Source organism: Monodelphis domestica, chromosome 4 (genome assembly GCF_027887165.1).
Source record: "Monodelphis domestica isolate mMonDom1 chromosome 4, mMonDom1.pri, whole genome shotgun sequence".
Lineage (NCBI taxonomy): Eukaryota > Metazoa > Chordata > Mammalia > Didelphimorphia > Didelphidae > Monodelphis > Monodelphis domestica.
The window spans coordinates 431,575,800-431,590,848 of record NC_077230.1 but is presented as its reverse complement, the minus strand read 5'-3'; the positions used below and the strand labels follow the sequence as shown (position 1 = coordinate 431,590,848).

The 15,049-nt window shown below is 47.0% G+C and overlaps 1 protein-coding gene across 2 annotated transcripts; it reads right to left on the bottom strand.

Annotated features, from left to right (window-relative positions):
- Positions 1-1,562: 1,562 nt before the first annotated feature.
- Positions 1,563-14,629, bottom strand: LOC100617309 (zinc finger protein 883-like). Of its 2 annotated transcripts, XM_056825482.1 has the most exons (5): positions 14,510-14,623; positions 13,907-14,081; positions 10,345-10,471; positions 9,661-9,756; positions 1,563-5,603 (listed from the first exon to the last, which is right to left on the bottom strand). In XM_056825482.1, exons 2-5 carry the CDS (start codon positions 13,937-13,939, stop codon positions 4,165-4,167), a joined length of 1,695 nt encoding a protein of 564 aa, XP_056681460.1. In that variant the 5' UTR covers positions 13,940-14,081; positions 14,510-14,623; the 3' UTR covers positions 1,563-4,164. The 2 variants fall into 2 exon arrangements, with proteins under 2 accessions (XP_056681460.1, XP_056681461.1); XM_056825483.1 differs by lacking the exon at positions 13,907-14,081 and having other exon boundaries at positions 14,510-14,629.
- Between the last annotated feature and the right edge of the window lie 420 nt (positions 14,630-15,049).

Here is a 15,049-nt window from a genome sequence, read left to right as displayed (position 1 = left end):
GGGTGAGGTTGTGTCTAGGCCTCTCTGGGCCTAGACACGTGCTTTCTTATTCTGTAATTTTCTTTAATCCTTAACCTTTAATAAACCTCTAAAAATATAATACTCCTTGCAGAGAGAAACTAATTTCTACCCTGCCTTTAGTTTCCCTAAATTTTAACTGTTACAAGACAGAAAGTTCTAGGTGGAAAAGGGAGAGCACCCCAGTCTAGAGACCAGAAAGGGTGAGAGAAAATGATCTCACATAATGGTGATGTGTAAGGAGAAGTCTGTCCACCAGAGGATTAGTCAGGGACAATCTATCTCAGTTCAACTCTATATGGAAGAATTTCAGAGGACAGATGATGAAATGACACACACACCCCCAATAGAGATGAGTACAAAATGAGACATATATTTTGGGAAATGGATAAGGCAGGAATGTTATCCTTCATTATTCATGTTTCACCAGAGATTTTTGGTTTCTTTTCCTTTCAAATTAGAAAGAGGGAATGGGATAGGGGAAATTTCTGCTGATTGAAAAAAATAACATTTTTAAATATCACGAGAGAACAAATTCATATGACTTTCACAATTATGACCAGGAGAATTCTTAATGTGAAAATGTATACATATATTAACGCAAGAATTTTAAGAATGCAAATGTAACATATTTGAATAAAATGAAAGAATTATGACATGGATATTGTGTCATGTATGAAGATGGGATTAACTCTCCCCTGCCATTTTTAGATTTAATCACCAGAAGCATATACAGCCCACTTATCCTTAAGGATAGGGAGGTCTGTAACCCACGTGTACTATAGTGAATGACAAATCAGAATCAATTGCCTGTCCTCTGGGCAATCCTAAGCAAAGCTATAGCTATAATTGGTCCATGTAAAGTGGAAGGAAGGCATAGTAAGTGACAAAAGGGTCTTTAAAATTGGCAAGAACTTCCTGTGACCAGCTCTTTTGCCTTCAAACTTGGCCCTGGAGGAGCTCTGGCTGGGAACCTTGGACTGCTCTTGGATTTTCCCTTAGAACTACCACATGGATGGGTGAAAAAGGCAGACTCCCTTTCCTGGCTTTTCTGGAGGGACTAGCCTCTCAAGAGGCCCTTGAAGGAGGCCTCCTGGCTAGAACCCTTGTTTAACCTCTGGGCCTCCTTTGCTGGGATCTATGAAGCCCTGCCTCGCTAGAACCAGGCCTGAGTAAATATCTGCTCTCTCTCATTTCCTCATTTTCACTCTTTCTGTCCATTTTATAAATAAATTGCTATAAAGTCATTCTGACTTGAATAATAATTTCTGGCGACCACACTTATATATTTAATCAAACCACATTTACCCTTACACATTACATGAACAATGAACAGTAAAGTCATTCTATCCAAGAAATAGAGAGAACTGACACCAATGAGCAACAAGACCCGTTGCCAATAGATGAGGGCTGAAAGGAGATGATGCCTTCAAATATACTGACAAAGACCTCAGGAAATACAGGTTCCATAGCAGCAAGCATAAGAAAAAGTTATATTAAAAAATCTTGCCATTTCTTGTCATGTCTTCAAAAATGGAAAAAAATTACAAAAAGGAAACTCAAAATTTGATTTTTTTATTTTAAAATTCAGAACCTAGAAAATGAAAATTTCATTTGTATATATACATACATATATATGATCTCACATGAAATAATTTCTATTATTTATTGCTTGTTTTTTTTGAGATATTACAAAATTCATTATGGCACTTTCAAATCTGTCCTGATTCTTTCTGAAATTCTTATGTCTAGTTTTTATCCAAATGTCAACAAAATATTGAGGAGAAAAACAACAACAAAATCAGAACAAAAGAATAGTAGCAAGCTCAATCAATTCCTACCTTGTCTGCCTCAAAATGTACTTTGTAATTCAACAGCTTGGAACCATCCCCCTTTGGCCAGGATGTAGAAAGCCCAGATATCTCTGTGACCTCTGGAACAGGAAGTATTGGTCATCAAAAGTGTCAGAGCTGTGACATCGTACTTCATCTTTAGTAATGCTATCATGAGTAATTATTCCCTTAATGTTATTCGCCACACTGCATCAGTTCATAAAGCTCTTCTGAGTTTTCAGTGAAATTACCCATATTTGATGGCATATATGCTCAGTTCCATCCATATACCATTATTTGTTCAGCCATTGTCCTACATACCTTCCTTTTCAATTACTTGCCAAAACAAAAGGAGGGAGCAATGTCAATTGCAACAAGGTCATCCCTCAACATACATTTATAGATTTCCTCCCATATTTGTGATTGTGATTTTATCACTTTTTTCCATCTGAAAAACCTTCAGATTATTAGTGATTTGGATTACAAATGTGGAGCATTTTAAAATGGATTTGTTGCTTGGAAAACTGTCTACTCAGTTTTTGGCCACCTGTCTATTGGGGAGTGCCTCATTTGTATGATCTCCCTCCATACTCATATACATTGGACAGGAGACCTTTATGAGAGAAAGTTCCTGCAAATCTTTCCCTCCATTCGTTTCCCTTTTACCTTTGGGATACGTGAACATCTTCAGGGGATATTTCCCTACTGGATGTTCTGCCTTTTCTCTGCTCAGGTACTCTTGCTCTCCAGAATTATGAATTTGCTTTATTGTGATTTCTCTGCTTTGTTTGAGATGGCCTTTCATATCTGAGGAACGTATCTACTTGGAGCTAATCCTGGTCTACTTTGTGAGATGTTGCTCTGGACCTAGTTTCTACCAGACTGTGAGCTTTCCCAGCTTTTTGCAGTGATTAGTCAACCCAGGCCCAGCAGGCGAGGTCTTTGGATTTGTTGAACACAGAATGCTGAACTCGCTTTCTTTGGTATCTTACACGTGGAATCTGTCCAAGCTCTAACGTTTTAAGGAATGCACGAGAGTTTGGATGAGAACCACTTTCTACTATAGTCTCAGGCTTGGTCCTGCTAGGCTTCCTGGAATCCCTGAAAGGGGTTTTAGAAAGGAACATAGGACACTTCTTTTGATGAGAACACAGATTTAGTGTGAGAAGGAACCACGGAGGCAACCGAGTCCTCCCTCCTCACTTTGGAGAAGAATCAATGGAGCCAGAGCCGTTGTTCCTTACACAGCAAGAGGACACCGGAGGCAGATTTTTAATGAAATCTTTCCAACTCTACACCGAGGTCCATATCCATTACCATAAGGACCATAAGGTTCTTATCCTTATCCAAACTGCTTTTACCTATAAAATTCTGAATGCCAAAGGGAATAAAAGGAAAGGGATTAAGCCACCCTTACCTTTTGAGCCTCTTGACTTTGTTTTAAGCCTTGTGATCCTATAATATTTATAAAGTGATGTAATGCTTATAAAGCACTAGAAAATATTCTTATTTAATAATCTTTTTGATCCTGGGAGGTAGATTCTATTACTATCTCCCTTGTACTGATGGGGGAAACTCTGACAACACTAACTTGAGCGCTATGCACACGGTCACCTCACTAGTAACAAAGACTGAATTTGAACCCAAGTCTTCTGGATTCAGGGACATTCCTCCATCCATTAAACCATGCTAAAGAAATCATTACAAAAATAAATGTCCAACAGGTGCAAAATATTCACTCCAGGACTTTTTGTACCAGATATCATCTTGAAACAAAGTGAATATTAAGATACTGGGGAATGGCTGAAGAAGTTATGGCGCAGGAATGCTGTGGCATATTGCAGAGAACAAATGAGAAACCTGAGGATTTCAGAGAAAATTTCAATCCATTTTTAGGGGCTTTGCAAACAGTATGAAATGTGGTATCTGAGTTTTAGGTCGAGCAAGATTTTTCCAATATACAAGGGTGAGCTTCAGGGAAAGACCCTACCACAATTATTTCTTTTACAAGGCTTCTTTCCAGTGGGAATTTTGTGATGTCTAGGGACCTCCAACAGCTAGGGAAAGGTGGTCTTCACTGGGCATATTCATAAATCTTCTCTCTCTCCCTTATGAATCCTCTGATGTTGAGTAAGAGATGATCTTTGGCTGACTCCATATACAGCTTGTACTTGGAATGGATTCTCTGAAGTCAAGCAAGCTCTGTGCTCCATTTAAGTGCCTTTATACATTCAGTACAGGGCTGTGATTTCTATCCCATGTGAATTCTCTGATGGGAAAAAAGGGATGACATTGGTCCAACTTTCTGCATTGATTATGTTAAGGAGGTCTTTCCTCTAGTATGACTTCTCTGATGTCTAGCAAGGGAAGCATGTACCTTAAAAGCTTTACTGCATTCCAGACACTTAAAAGGTTTCTCTCCACTGTGGATTCTCTGATGTTTAGTAAGGGAAGACTGAACATTAAAAGCTTTACCACATTCCAGACACTCATAAGGTTTCTCTCCACTGTGGATTGTCTGATGTTTCACAAGACTGGAGCTGCACACGAAAGCCTTTCCACATTGATGACATTCATAAGGTTTTTCTCCAGTGTGGATTCTCTGATGATAAGTGAGACTAGTCTTCTGCGTAAAAGCTTTTCCACACTGATTACATTCATAAAGTTTCTCTCCAGTGTGGATTTTCTGATGTTCAGCAAATTTGTTGTACTGTCGGAAATTCTTTCCACATTGACTGCATTCATAAGGTTTCTCTCCAGTGTGGATTCTCTGATGCTCAGCAAGAGTGGACTTCCATGTGAAATTCTTTCCACATTGATGACATTCAAAACGTTTCTCTCCCCTGTGGATTCTCTCATGAAAAGCAAGATTGGAACTCTGTGAAAAAGTTTTTCCACATTGATGACATTCATAAGGTTTTTCTCCAGTGTGGATTCTCTGATGTTTAGCAAGACCCGAGCTTCTTCTAAAAGTCTTTCCACATTGATGACATTCATAAGGTCTTTCTCCGGTGTGAATTCTCTGGTGATCAGCAAATTTGTTGAGCTGTCGGAAATTCTTCCCACATTGGATACACTCATAAGGTTTCTCTCCAGTGTGGCTTCTCTGATGTACAACAAGACTGGAGCTGCACCTGAAAGTCTTTTGACACTGATTACATTCATAAGGTTTCTCCCCAGTATGGATTCTTTGATGTACAGCAAGAGTGTAGCTGCTTCTGAAAGTCTTTCCACATTCATTACATTCATAGTGTTTCTCTCCTGTGTGAACTCTCTGATGTAGAGCAAGTTTGGAGTTGCTTCTGAAAGTCTTTCCACATTGATTACATTCGTAAGGTTTCTCTCCAGTGTGAATTCTCTCATGTAGAGCAAGACGGCATTTCTGTCTGAAAGTCTTTCCACACTGACTACATTCATATGGCTTCTCCTCAGTGTGGATTCTCTGATGTTCAGCAAGACTGGAGCTCTGTCTGAAAGTTTTCCCACATTCACTACATTCATTAAGTTTCTGTGATGTGTGAATTCTCTGATGTACAAGAAGAGATGAGTGTTCACTAAAAGATTTCCCACATTCATAACATTCATGTGGTTTGTCTCCAGGCTGAATCTCTTCACAGTAAATCATGGATGACGGTTGACTGAAAGCTTTATCACAATGATGACCGTTATTAGGTTTCTCTCTTTGCTTGTGAGTTTCTTCCACAGAAATGCTTAGTTTTGCCTTCTCTTTCACTTCAAATCTAATCTCTCCTTCTGAAAGAAACAAACAAGAAAACATATATGCAGACATATACACACATATATGATTATATACCCCTCCCTCAGGTGGTAAAAAAATAAACTGATTTATAATCTCTCTCCCCAAGCTAAGGGAAGATCTTCAAACTTAAATGAGCAGAATCAGTCATTGGAGAATGTCATAAGCTCACCCCCATGGGATGATTTAATTTCCAAAGAGCTTTGGACACAATCACATTGGATCCTGAAAACAAACCTCTAATATTCCCGTTACATTCACAATTTAGACAAAAAGTTCAGAATTGCTCAGTGGTTTGGCCCAAATCTCAGCATCTGAGACTAGAACTCAAACTTGGTGACTGAGCATGCTATGGCGACAGGACCAGACAGATTGTCTTTATGTACTTTCAATCATTCCTTCAAAGATATCTTGCCATGTGGTGCACAGTCAGATTTTTTTCATGATCTATTCTGTTTGTAAGCACAAAGGAATTTTCCTGGTGATGGCTTTCAATCTTGTTTTGCCTGTTGCTGTATACAATGAGTATAGACACTGACTTTTGCATTTACCTGAGGCATAAAAGACTGTTCTGGTCTCATTTACTAATTTCTTTTTTAAAAGCCTCAGCTCACTGACATAAAATACAGTCATGATAATAAATGGGATGTTTAAAAATGCATGCATTTGACACTTTTTTTTTTTAAACCCTTACCTTCAGTCTTGGAGTCAATACTGTGTAATGGCTCCAAGGCAGATGAGTGGTAAGGGCTAGGCAATGGGGGTCAAGTGACTTGCCCAGGGTCACACAGCTGGGAAGTGTCTGAGGTCAGATTTGAACCTAGGACCTCCCGTCTCTGGGCCTGGCTCTCCATCCACTGAACCACCCAGCTGCCCCCTATTTCCCATATTTCTATCATATGTACCTCATAAAGGAACTTGAGTCCATCACCCTTTTGTAAGGAAATGGACAGCAACCTTGCTATTAGTCCTCTGACTGACTGTCCCCAGCAGTGGTTCACAAATCCTTGGGAGGCTCCAGAAAACGTTCCAATGGATTTTGGTTACAAAGTTGTAAATGGCACCTTAAACAGTCAATGATTACCTAATTTTGTGACAAAGATATTTTCCTCTGGATAACAAGCTTGGGCCTGTTTCAAGCAAAATGGATTTCTTTTTTCAGTGAATCCAAACCACCACGCGCAGCCCAATAATCCTTTGGGGCTTCAGGCAAGGATTCCATCAAACACTGAGCACTTCTAGCTAAGGACAACACAGTATTTCCGTTTCTCAACTGGACATCCAATTGTTTCCAAACCTCCAGGAAGAGTGGGCATTCATGGACAAAGGGCCCCAGGCCTCAGACCCTCCTCTTCTCTCCCTCATGAAAGCAGTAATCCTGTCTCATCCCTGTTGTAAACCCCAGAAGACGATGTCTCATGGGTCGGCATCCTGGTCGCAGAGGGCAGGCTTTGTGGGAACCAGGATCACATGGAAGGAGGCCGAGTACTGGCCATCATGAAACCATCAGGGATCCCACAATCACCCCACAGAAACAGCCCTTCACTGGCCCTTTTTATTTTTTTTATTTTGTGTCCCTTTTTATTCCTTTATTTCCAATGATCATTAATAAATCTCCTAAGATATATTTTTATTATTTGAGATCCCATTTTAGTTCTTACAGTATCTAAATTAGGCCAATCAAGAATCCTAAAATGGCCTCTAAGCGGAGAAGAGAAAGGAAGAGGGGAAGATTCTGGCAGACGTGACGGTCATCTTACTTTTAAGAGCTTGCCACAGGCACCCCACCCAGAGCAGTTCTCAGCCACCAATGCCAAGGCAAGACCCTCCACCAAGTCAGCAAAGGTTCAGAGGGTGGTTAGCAAGAGGTACAGTTTGATTCCGGCACGGCTCTGGGTTCTAAGACATAATACTATGGGCCACTCGACAGACTACAGAATGAAGTCAATGGCATCTTTCTAGGCACTGGGAAACCACATGGGCTCGAGTCACTTTACTGAGCTATTTGTGGAATTGGGGGGTCTGGAACTGAGCCTCAGCACCCCTAAAGCACGCCTCCTTTTTGCCAGTTGAATTTTGGCTGTTTTACTACCCCCTCCCCAGTTCTGCTCCCCTTAAACTTCTTGTCCTCCCTCCCTCCCTGGATCCCCCCTTTCTCTGACGATCTAAATGTGCTTCTAAACCAAAACTCTCATTTCCTGGATCAGCTCCGAGGGAGCTTCGTGGCTTGTGGTTCCTTCTCAAACCATCTCCGTGATTCTCCCAGACTGGGACTCCTCGGCGGCAGAGACCGTCTCTGGCTTTCTCTGGCTCTCCGGAGCTGGCACAGGGCCTGGCACACAGGGGCTGGGAGACTCGTTTGCTGAGCGCAGGCCCAGCCTCTGCCCCAATCCCTGCATTCGGGTCACTCTCCTGCGTGCCAAAGGCATGTTTCGTTTGTCTCTTCCTAATTACCGGCAGTCGAGGCCTGGGGATGGCAGAGGCGCTTTCTAGGCTCCTGAAGGGCCTCACGCTACGGGAGTGTCTACCGTCCGGAGGCGGCGCCCATACAAGAGTCTGCCAGCGACGCCAGGGCCGTGGGTCGCCTTGGATGAACTGCCACTAAGGCAGCGGCCTCCCTGCCTCTTCCTACGGCGGTGAAGGGAGAGAGAAGCCCGCCGGGTCTCTACAAGCGGCTCCGGTCTTGGCGCGGCTCTCTGGGCAGCATCTCCCCAATGGCCAGTCCTGCCCCAGCTTGTTCCCATCCAGAGCGACCCATAAATTAGGCGCTTCTTCCCTTTCTGGGTCCTGGCGTCAGAGGGGAAACTCATTTGTCTCCCCGCCAGAGCCGCCTTTTCCAGGCACAGAAGCCCCTCCTATCCCCTCCTCTAACTGGGGGGCCTCTTCCAGCACCGCCCTCAGCCCCCCCCCCCCCGACTCCACCCACACACTCCAGTGGTCACAGTCAGAGAAGGCCGTTTACACTCGGTTGCTCCAACCCTTCTCTGGCTTTCTCTGACTCGCCCAGTCCGTTCACTCTTCTGTCCAAGCTCTCCATCTCGCCGTTGCTAGAGGGGCGGCCGGCCGTGCCTCGGTCTCCCTCCCCCGACGGCTCCCACTGTCCTCCCCCTCCCCCGCCCTGCCTCTACAGCCTCTCCAAAGCCAGACTCACGACCCTGCCCCGACCTCGCCAGCTGCCCCTTTCCCGGCTCGCTCCCTGGTCCAGGCTCCCAACTCAAGGTCCAGAAGTCCTCCTCGGCTCTCGCATTCGCCCCACCTTTCACCCTACCGGCTCCGCCTTTCTCTCATCTCCCAGGACAGCCCCAGTCAGCCTCCTCGCCTCGCCCCTGAGGGATGCCCCCAGCCTCTACCCAGGGGCCAAGTTCGTCTTCCCACAGCCTCCCCGCCAATGGATCCCCTACAAATCCTCTCCAGGACTGTGAAGGCACTTCGGCCTCTGCCCTTCTCCTCCAGCCTCCTCTCACCTTCTGTCCCCCCAGAGAGGCTCTCACGCAGTGGCACGAGCCTCCCTTGCCTTCTCTGCACTGGACTCTGCAGGCTCCAGGGCTCTTCCTGCTCCCCGACGTCCCTGAGGCGCCAGCCGAAGCCAGCCCGGCAGTCAGCTTCTGCCGGTCCTCCTTCACGGTCCTGCCTTCCCTCTCGTCTCCCCCTTGGACACACACCACCTGCCCCACCAGATGGTGACCTCCAGGACAGCCAGGGGGGCCCTTGTCCTCCCTCTAAGGCTTCGCACAGGGCCTGGCACGGAAGAGCCATTCAGAAATGCTTGTCCCCTTTCATGTCCCCAAATTCCAAACGATGCCTCCTCACACTCCTCGCTTGACCACTGGAAGCAGCTCAAAGGTCACAAAGTACGACCGCCTTGTTTTACAGCTGGGGAAACTGAGGCTCAAAGGTTCAGTGCTTTGCCCAGGAAAGCACTGCTACAAAATACCGGAAAAAGCATTCCAGGTCAGGTTCTTTTGCCCCCGATCTGGCACTTGCTTCACTCTAACCCCCAGGAGCCCCTCGAGCTCCCACGAGCTCCCACATCCCTGCTTTCCCCTCACTCACCTGCACAGCAGCTCCTCAGGCCTTCCTGCCCCAGCATCCAGGGGGCTTCCCTTTGCTCCAAATAAGAGATCAAGTCTTCTCTGGGAACGGGCAGCCCTGGGCATGGGGAAGCAGTGAGGAAGGAGGATGGAGACACACTGGTCACCTAGTTGTCTTTAGGGGAAGGGCTGGAGACCCAGAGCTTCCCCCTTGCCAGGACCCCTTCCTTGGGGCCCCACATGGGTGTCTGTGAAGGAATAACCCCCAGCAGGCTGCGCCCCATCATCCTGGGGGGAGACCAGGGCTCAGAAACAGTCCATCCCTCCCCCTCCCGTTCTGGGATGCTCCATTCTGGCAGACTGGCCAAAGGGGGTGGTACCAGGTCAGCCTGGAGCCTGGGCAGCAGGGATCTGGGCCAATGAGCTTCTGTCCTGAGCCCCTCCCTTCCCACCCCCCAACTTCTAGAACCCCAGTGTCCTGTTCTCTCAGGCAGTGTTTGCTCCTTCAGGGAAGAGGCTCCTGTTGGCCAACTCAAGAGACTCTCCTCAGTCCCAACTCTGTGTCTGGGCCAATGGCCGGGCATGGGAGCAGGGACCACCAGAGGGTGCCCTGGGCTCCTCAAGGGCCGTTTCCATAGTATTCTGGGGGCAGCTTTGGGGAGGGCTCAGGGAGATCATGGGACCAGTTTGGGCTCCATGGCCTTACCCAGGGAGAGCAGGTTCCGGGCATTGTCCAGCATCACCTCCCTGTACAGCTCCTTCTGGGGAGGCTCCAAGAGGCGCCACTCCTCCTGCGTGAAGTCCACAGCCACATCCTGGAACGTCACCATCTCCTAGAGCATCCAAAGGCAGAAGATACACATGGAGAGAAAGACACCTGGGAAGGGACCGAGTCCAAGGCTCCGCCAGGGACAGGAGGAAGGCAGAACTTGAGATTCTTTGCTGCGTGAACACTCCAGACCCCAGAAACACAAGAGGAGTGTACAGGTATGGACAGACAGCAGTGGTAACAGAACAATAGAAACATCAGTACGAAATTTCTTGGTAAAAGTGAACCAGGATACAAGGATGACTGTGGAAACCAGGGAGAGGGAGCAGCAAGGAGGAGGATGACAGGGAATATTAAGTGACATCCTGCCTACAGACGAATGCTTCTTTTGTGGGACTACATTATAACATGGGAAAATACATGAAAGAGGGAAGGAAAACGGGAGGATAAAGACAAAGACAGAATATGCCAACATCATATCAAAGACTAGAAATTTTGGATTCAATTCCATATACTGTTATCAAGCATGCACTCTGTGCTAGGCACATTGGTAAGCACTGAGGATGCCAAAAGAGACAAGAGACAGTCTTTGCTTTCAAGGAGTTTACAATCTAATGGGAGAGACCAGATGCAAACAAGTATAAACAAAATAAATAATGTAAATGAAGAATCGGAAATAATTGAAAGAAAAAAGGCAAGAGAATTAACAAGGGTTAAAGAAGGCTTCCTGTAGAAGGTGGGATTTTAGCTGGGATTTAAAGGAAACTAGGAAAATAAATAGTCTGAGCTGTGGAAGGAGCCTATTCCAGGAATGGAGGATGGTCATTGAAAATGTCTGGAGCAATTATAGGAGAAAAAAATAGTAAAACATTACTAGTGTGAGAGCTCAACCTTCCTCTCTCAGGAGTGGATAAATCCAACCAAAAAAAAAAATAAACAAGAAAGAAGTTAAGGAGGTAAATAGTGTAGAAAAGTTTGCTATGCCAGACTTCTAGAAAAAGCTGAATGTGAATAGAAAGGAATACATCTTTTCTCAGGGGCATATGGCACCTTCACAAAAATGGACCATACAATAGTGTGAATTTTAGATTTACTCCACCCTACTTAGTCTAACAAAACAGGAATGCCTACACTCCTCCTTAAGGATTAAGTGTTGAGAAGGATGGCCTATGACAGACGTGTGCTAGCAAATGACAAATCAGAAACAACTGACAGACACCCTGGGCTGTCCTAAGTCAAGCTTAAGCTACCATTGGCACATGTGATACACAGGAAGTGATGTAAAAACAGTCTATATATTTCACACCACTTCTTCCCTCTGGGGTCTTTTTGTGGAGAGGTGGCTCTGGCTCTGGTGGCAGAGAGGTGGCTGGTGGGAGCGTGTGGAAGAGTCTTGGCATCTTGGTGTGGCTGCAGCTATTGTCTGGCTTTGGCGGTGAGCATCCTTGATACAATACTGGGAGAAGCTTAGTAGCCTAGTTCAGGTGAGGCGTCTTCATTGAGCTCTCTTGGAATTTAGACTAATTCTTTTTTCCTTTACCTTCCAAACACTGTCCTCTTAGGAAGCTTCTAATCTTCTGAGGAGGCCTTGTGGTGATCTTTGAACTCCCCCTGGCACAGGCCAGGCAGGAGAAATCCTATATCCTCCTTCTCTCTCTTCTTCATAATTCCTCCCTTCTATATTAATTAAACCACCCTAAAATTCCAAACTGACTTGAGTATTTTTATTTGGGATTTTGAATTAAATCCCTGGTGACCAATTAAATTTATATTCAGTCTCAACCCTAAATTTACCCTTACAATAGGGCATAAAAAAAAATCTCACAATCAAATGTAGAAAAGCAGAAATATTCAATGCAACCATTTCAGACTACACTGCAATAAAATTACATTCAACAAAGGGCAGCAGAAAAAGACTAAAAATCAATTGGAAACCAAAAGTAAAGAGCAAATAGGTCAAAGAACAAATCATAGGAACAATTCATTAAAGAAAATGACAATGAATAAGCATATGAAAAAGTGTTCTGTATCTCTCAATATGAGAGAAATTAAAATCAAAACAACTCTGAGGTATCACCGCACACCCAACAGACTGGCTAACATGACAGCAAAGGAAAGTAATGAATGCTGGAGGGGATGTGGCAAAGTAGGGACATTAATTCATCACTGGTGGAGTTGTGAGTTGATCCAACCATTCTGGAGGGCAATTTGGAACTATGCCCAAAGGGCGATAAAAGAATGTCTACCCTTTGATCCAGCCATAGCACTGCTGGGTTTGTAACCCAAAGAGATAATAAGGAAAAAGACATGTACAAGAATATTCATAGCTGCGCTCTTTGTGGTGACCAAAAATTGGAAAATGAGGGGATGCCCTTCAATTGGGGAATGGCTGAACAAACTGTGGCATATGTTGGTGATGGAATACTATTGTGCTCAAAGGAATAATAAAGTGGAGGAATTCCATGAAGACTGGAACAACCTCCAGGAAGTGATGCAGAGTGAGAGGAGCAGTACCAGGAGAACACTGGACAGAGACGGATATATTGTGGTACAATCGAATGTAATGGACTTCTCCATTAGTGGCAATGCAGTGACCCTGAACAACCTGGAGGAATCTATGAGAAAAACCACTATCCACATCCAGAGGAAACACTGTGGGAATAAAAACACAGAAGAAAAACAACTGCTGGATTACATGGGTCGAGGGGATATGATTGGGGATGTAGACCCTAAAACAACCACCCTAGTGCAAACAATATGGAAATAGGTATGACATGTAAAACCCAGTGGAACTGCTCATTGACTATGGGAGAGGGATGGGGAGAGGGGAGGGAAAGAACATGAATCTTATAACCATGGGAAAATACTGTAGTAATTAACTACAATAAAATAAAAAATTAAAATAAAAACTTCCAAATTAAAAAAAAACACAAAAACTACTGCCAGAGCCTCTCTGAGAGTCCCTTCCAGCCATACTGCAGAGGTAGTGTAGACACGGCTGCTGACACTTGTCCCCCTATTAGACTGGAAACTCCTGGGGGGCAGGGCCTGGTTCCTCCTTGGGGGCTGCCCCACAGAGCCCCTTCCCTTGCTCAAAGCTTCTTGACCTGAGCTGAAACATGGCAAAGGGGAGGCAGTGAGAGAGCCCTGGGGAGGGCAAAGTCTGCTCTGAGGAGGACCCTGAGTAGGACAAGAGCTGGGAGGGAAGCCTTCAAAGAGAGGGGTATGTGTGTGTGTGTGTGTGTGTGTGTCCAACACTCAAAAGGAGGGAGTCCTGAAGGGAAGGATGAAAGAAAGCCAAGAACTCATACGGAGAGCAGAGAGGGTGGGTGAAGGGGTTGTCCTTGTCAGTCAAGCCTAATGAGGGAGAGCTAAAAAAAGAAGCACAGAGGGCAGTCAGAGCAGCGACAGAGAGCAGGGCACGGGGCGCCCACCCCAGTCCACTTCCTGCTGGTACTGCACGCTGGCAGCTGCTCAGCCCTGGGCACACTGCACTCACCTGGGCTGGGGGGCTGGGGCTCCCAGGGGCCATCCCTCTGGCTCCTCTGCAGGCTGAGCTGGGCAGGGAGGGACAGGGATCCCCCAGGGGAGAGCTCTCAGGCTCCTCTTCCTGGGCAGGAGGCCGCTGACAAAGCCCCCTGGCTAGGCCTTCAAGGGCAGAGACTGCAGCCTACCTTGGGAGGGAGAGCACAGGCTGGGTCAGGCTGGGAATGGGTGGCCAGGGGAAGGCCGGCTGTCGGAGGTGCCCAGGGCCCATCTGGGAGGAAGGTTTCTGCCACACAGGCAGGTGCCGGTGAGGAGGGGTCGGGGAGGACTCCAGGACCCTTTGGAGCCTGGGGCCCGCCAGGGAAGGGGCCCGGAGAGGGTCGGCGGAGTCCCGGGCCAGGGAGGCGGAACAGGTGGGTCCCGTCCTGGAGCCGCAGCTCGGGGCAGGAGCTCTGGGACCTTCGGGAAGAGCCCGGGAGTCTGCAAGGGTGCGCGGCGGGGAGCCGGGCCCTGCCAGGCGGGCGGACACTCAGTCACGTGGAGGGCGGTCGCCGGGAGCGGGGCGGGGTGGGGGAAGGGCAGCGGCCGGGAAGGGTCGCTGCTGGCCCAGACCTACCTGGGACCTTCCAGAGGGCCGAGAGACCTGGGCTCCGAGAAAGGAGCGGGGACAGAGCTGTCAGAGCGGGGAAGAGCGAGAGTTCCGGTTTCCTGGCAGCCCGAGTGCCCCACCTCGTCCGGCCCCCAGCACAGGCCTTTTCCTCCAATCACAGCCAGGGCCACGCCCTCCGGGCCCGCCCGCCTGTCCCCGCCCACATGCTGGGTATGGCTTTCCGTTGGGGTGACCACGCCCCCATCCCGCCCCCTTTGGGCTCCTCCCACGTCCCCAAGCTCCACCCCGGGCTCCTCTCCCTCTCAGAGGGTCGTCTCAGAGAGCAAATCAGCCGCCTAATCCTCTGTCCGCGTTTCTTATTGGAAGGCAGACGGGGGACTTTCCTGGGTGGGAGGGGCCACGCCCAGGCGGATTTAAGGCCACTTTGGGCAGGGAATCCGCTGGCTGTCAGCCTCTCTTTCGCACCAGGTGGCGGGCTGTTTGGCCTTGTCCCCACCTCGGGCCGCGAAGGGTCTTGGGCCCGGGTAGACGGGCACTGGGAGAAGC

Coding starts and splice junctions, on each gene's coding strand:
- LOC100617309 (XM_056825482.1), bottom strand. CDS start 13,939: ATGGCCCCTGGGAGCCCCAGCCCCCCAGCCCAG. Junction 10,472..13,906: donor GCCCCAGCCCCCCAGCCCAG/GTGAGTGCAGTG, acceptor TGGATGCTCTAG/GAGATGGTGACGTTCCAGGA. Junction 5,604..9,660: donor CCTGAGGAGCTGCTGTGCAG/GTGAGTGAGGGG, acceptor TGTTTCTTTCAG/AAGGAGAGATTAGATTTGAA.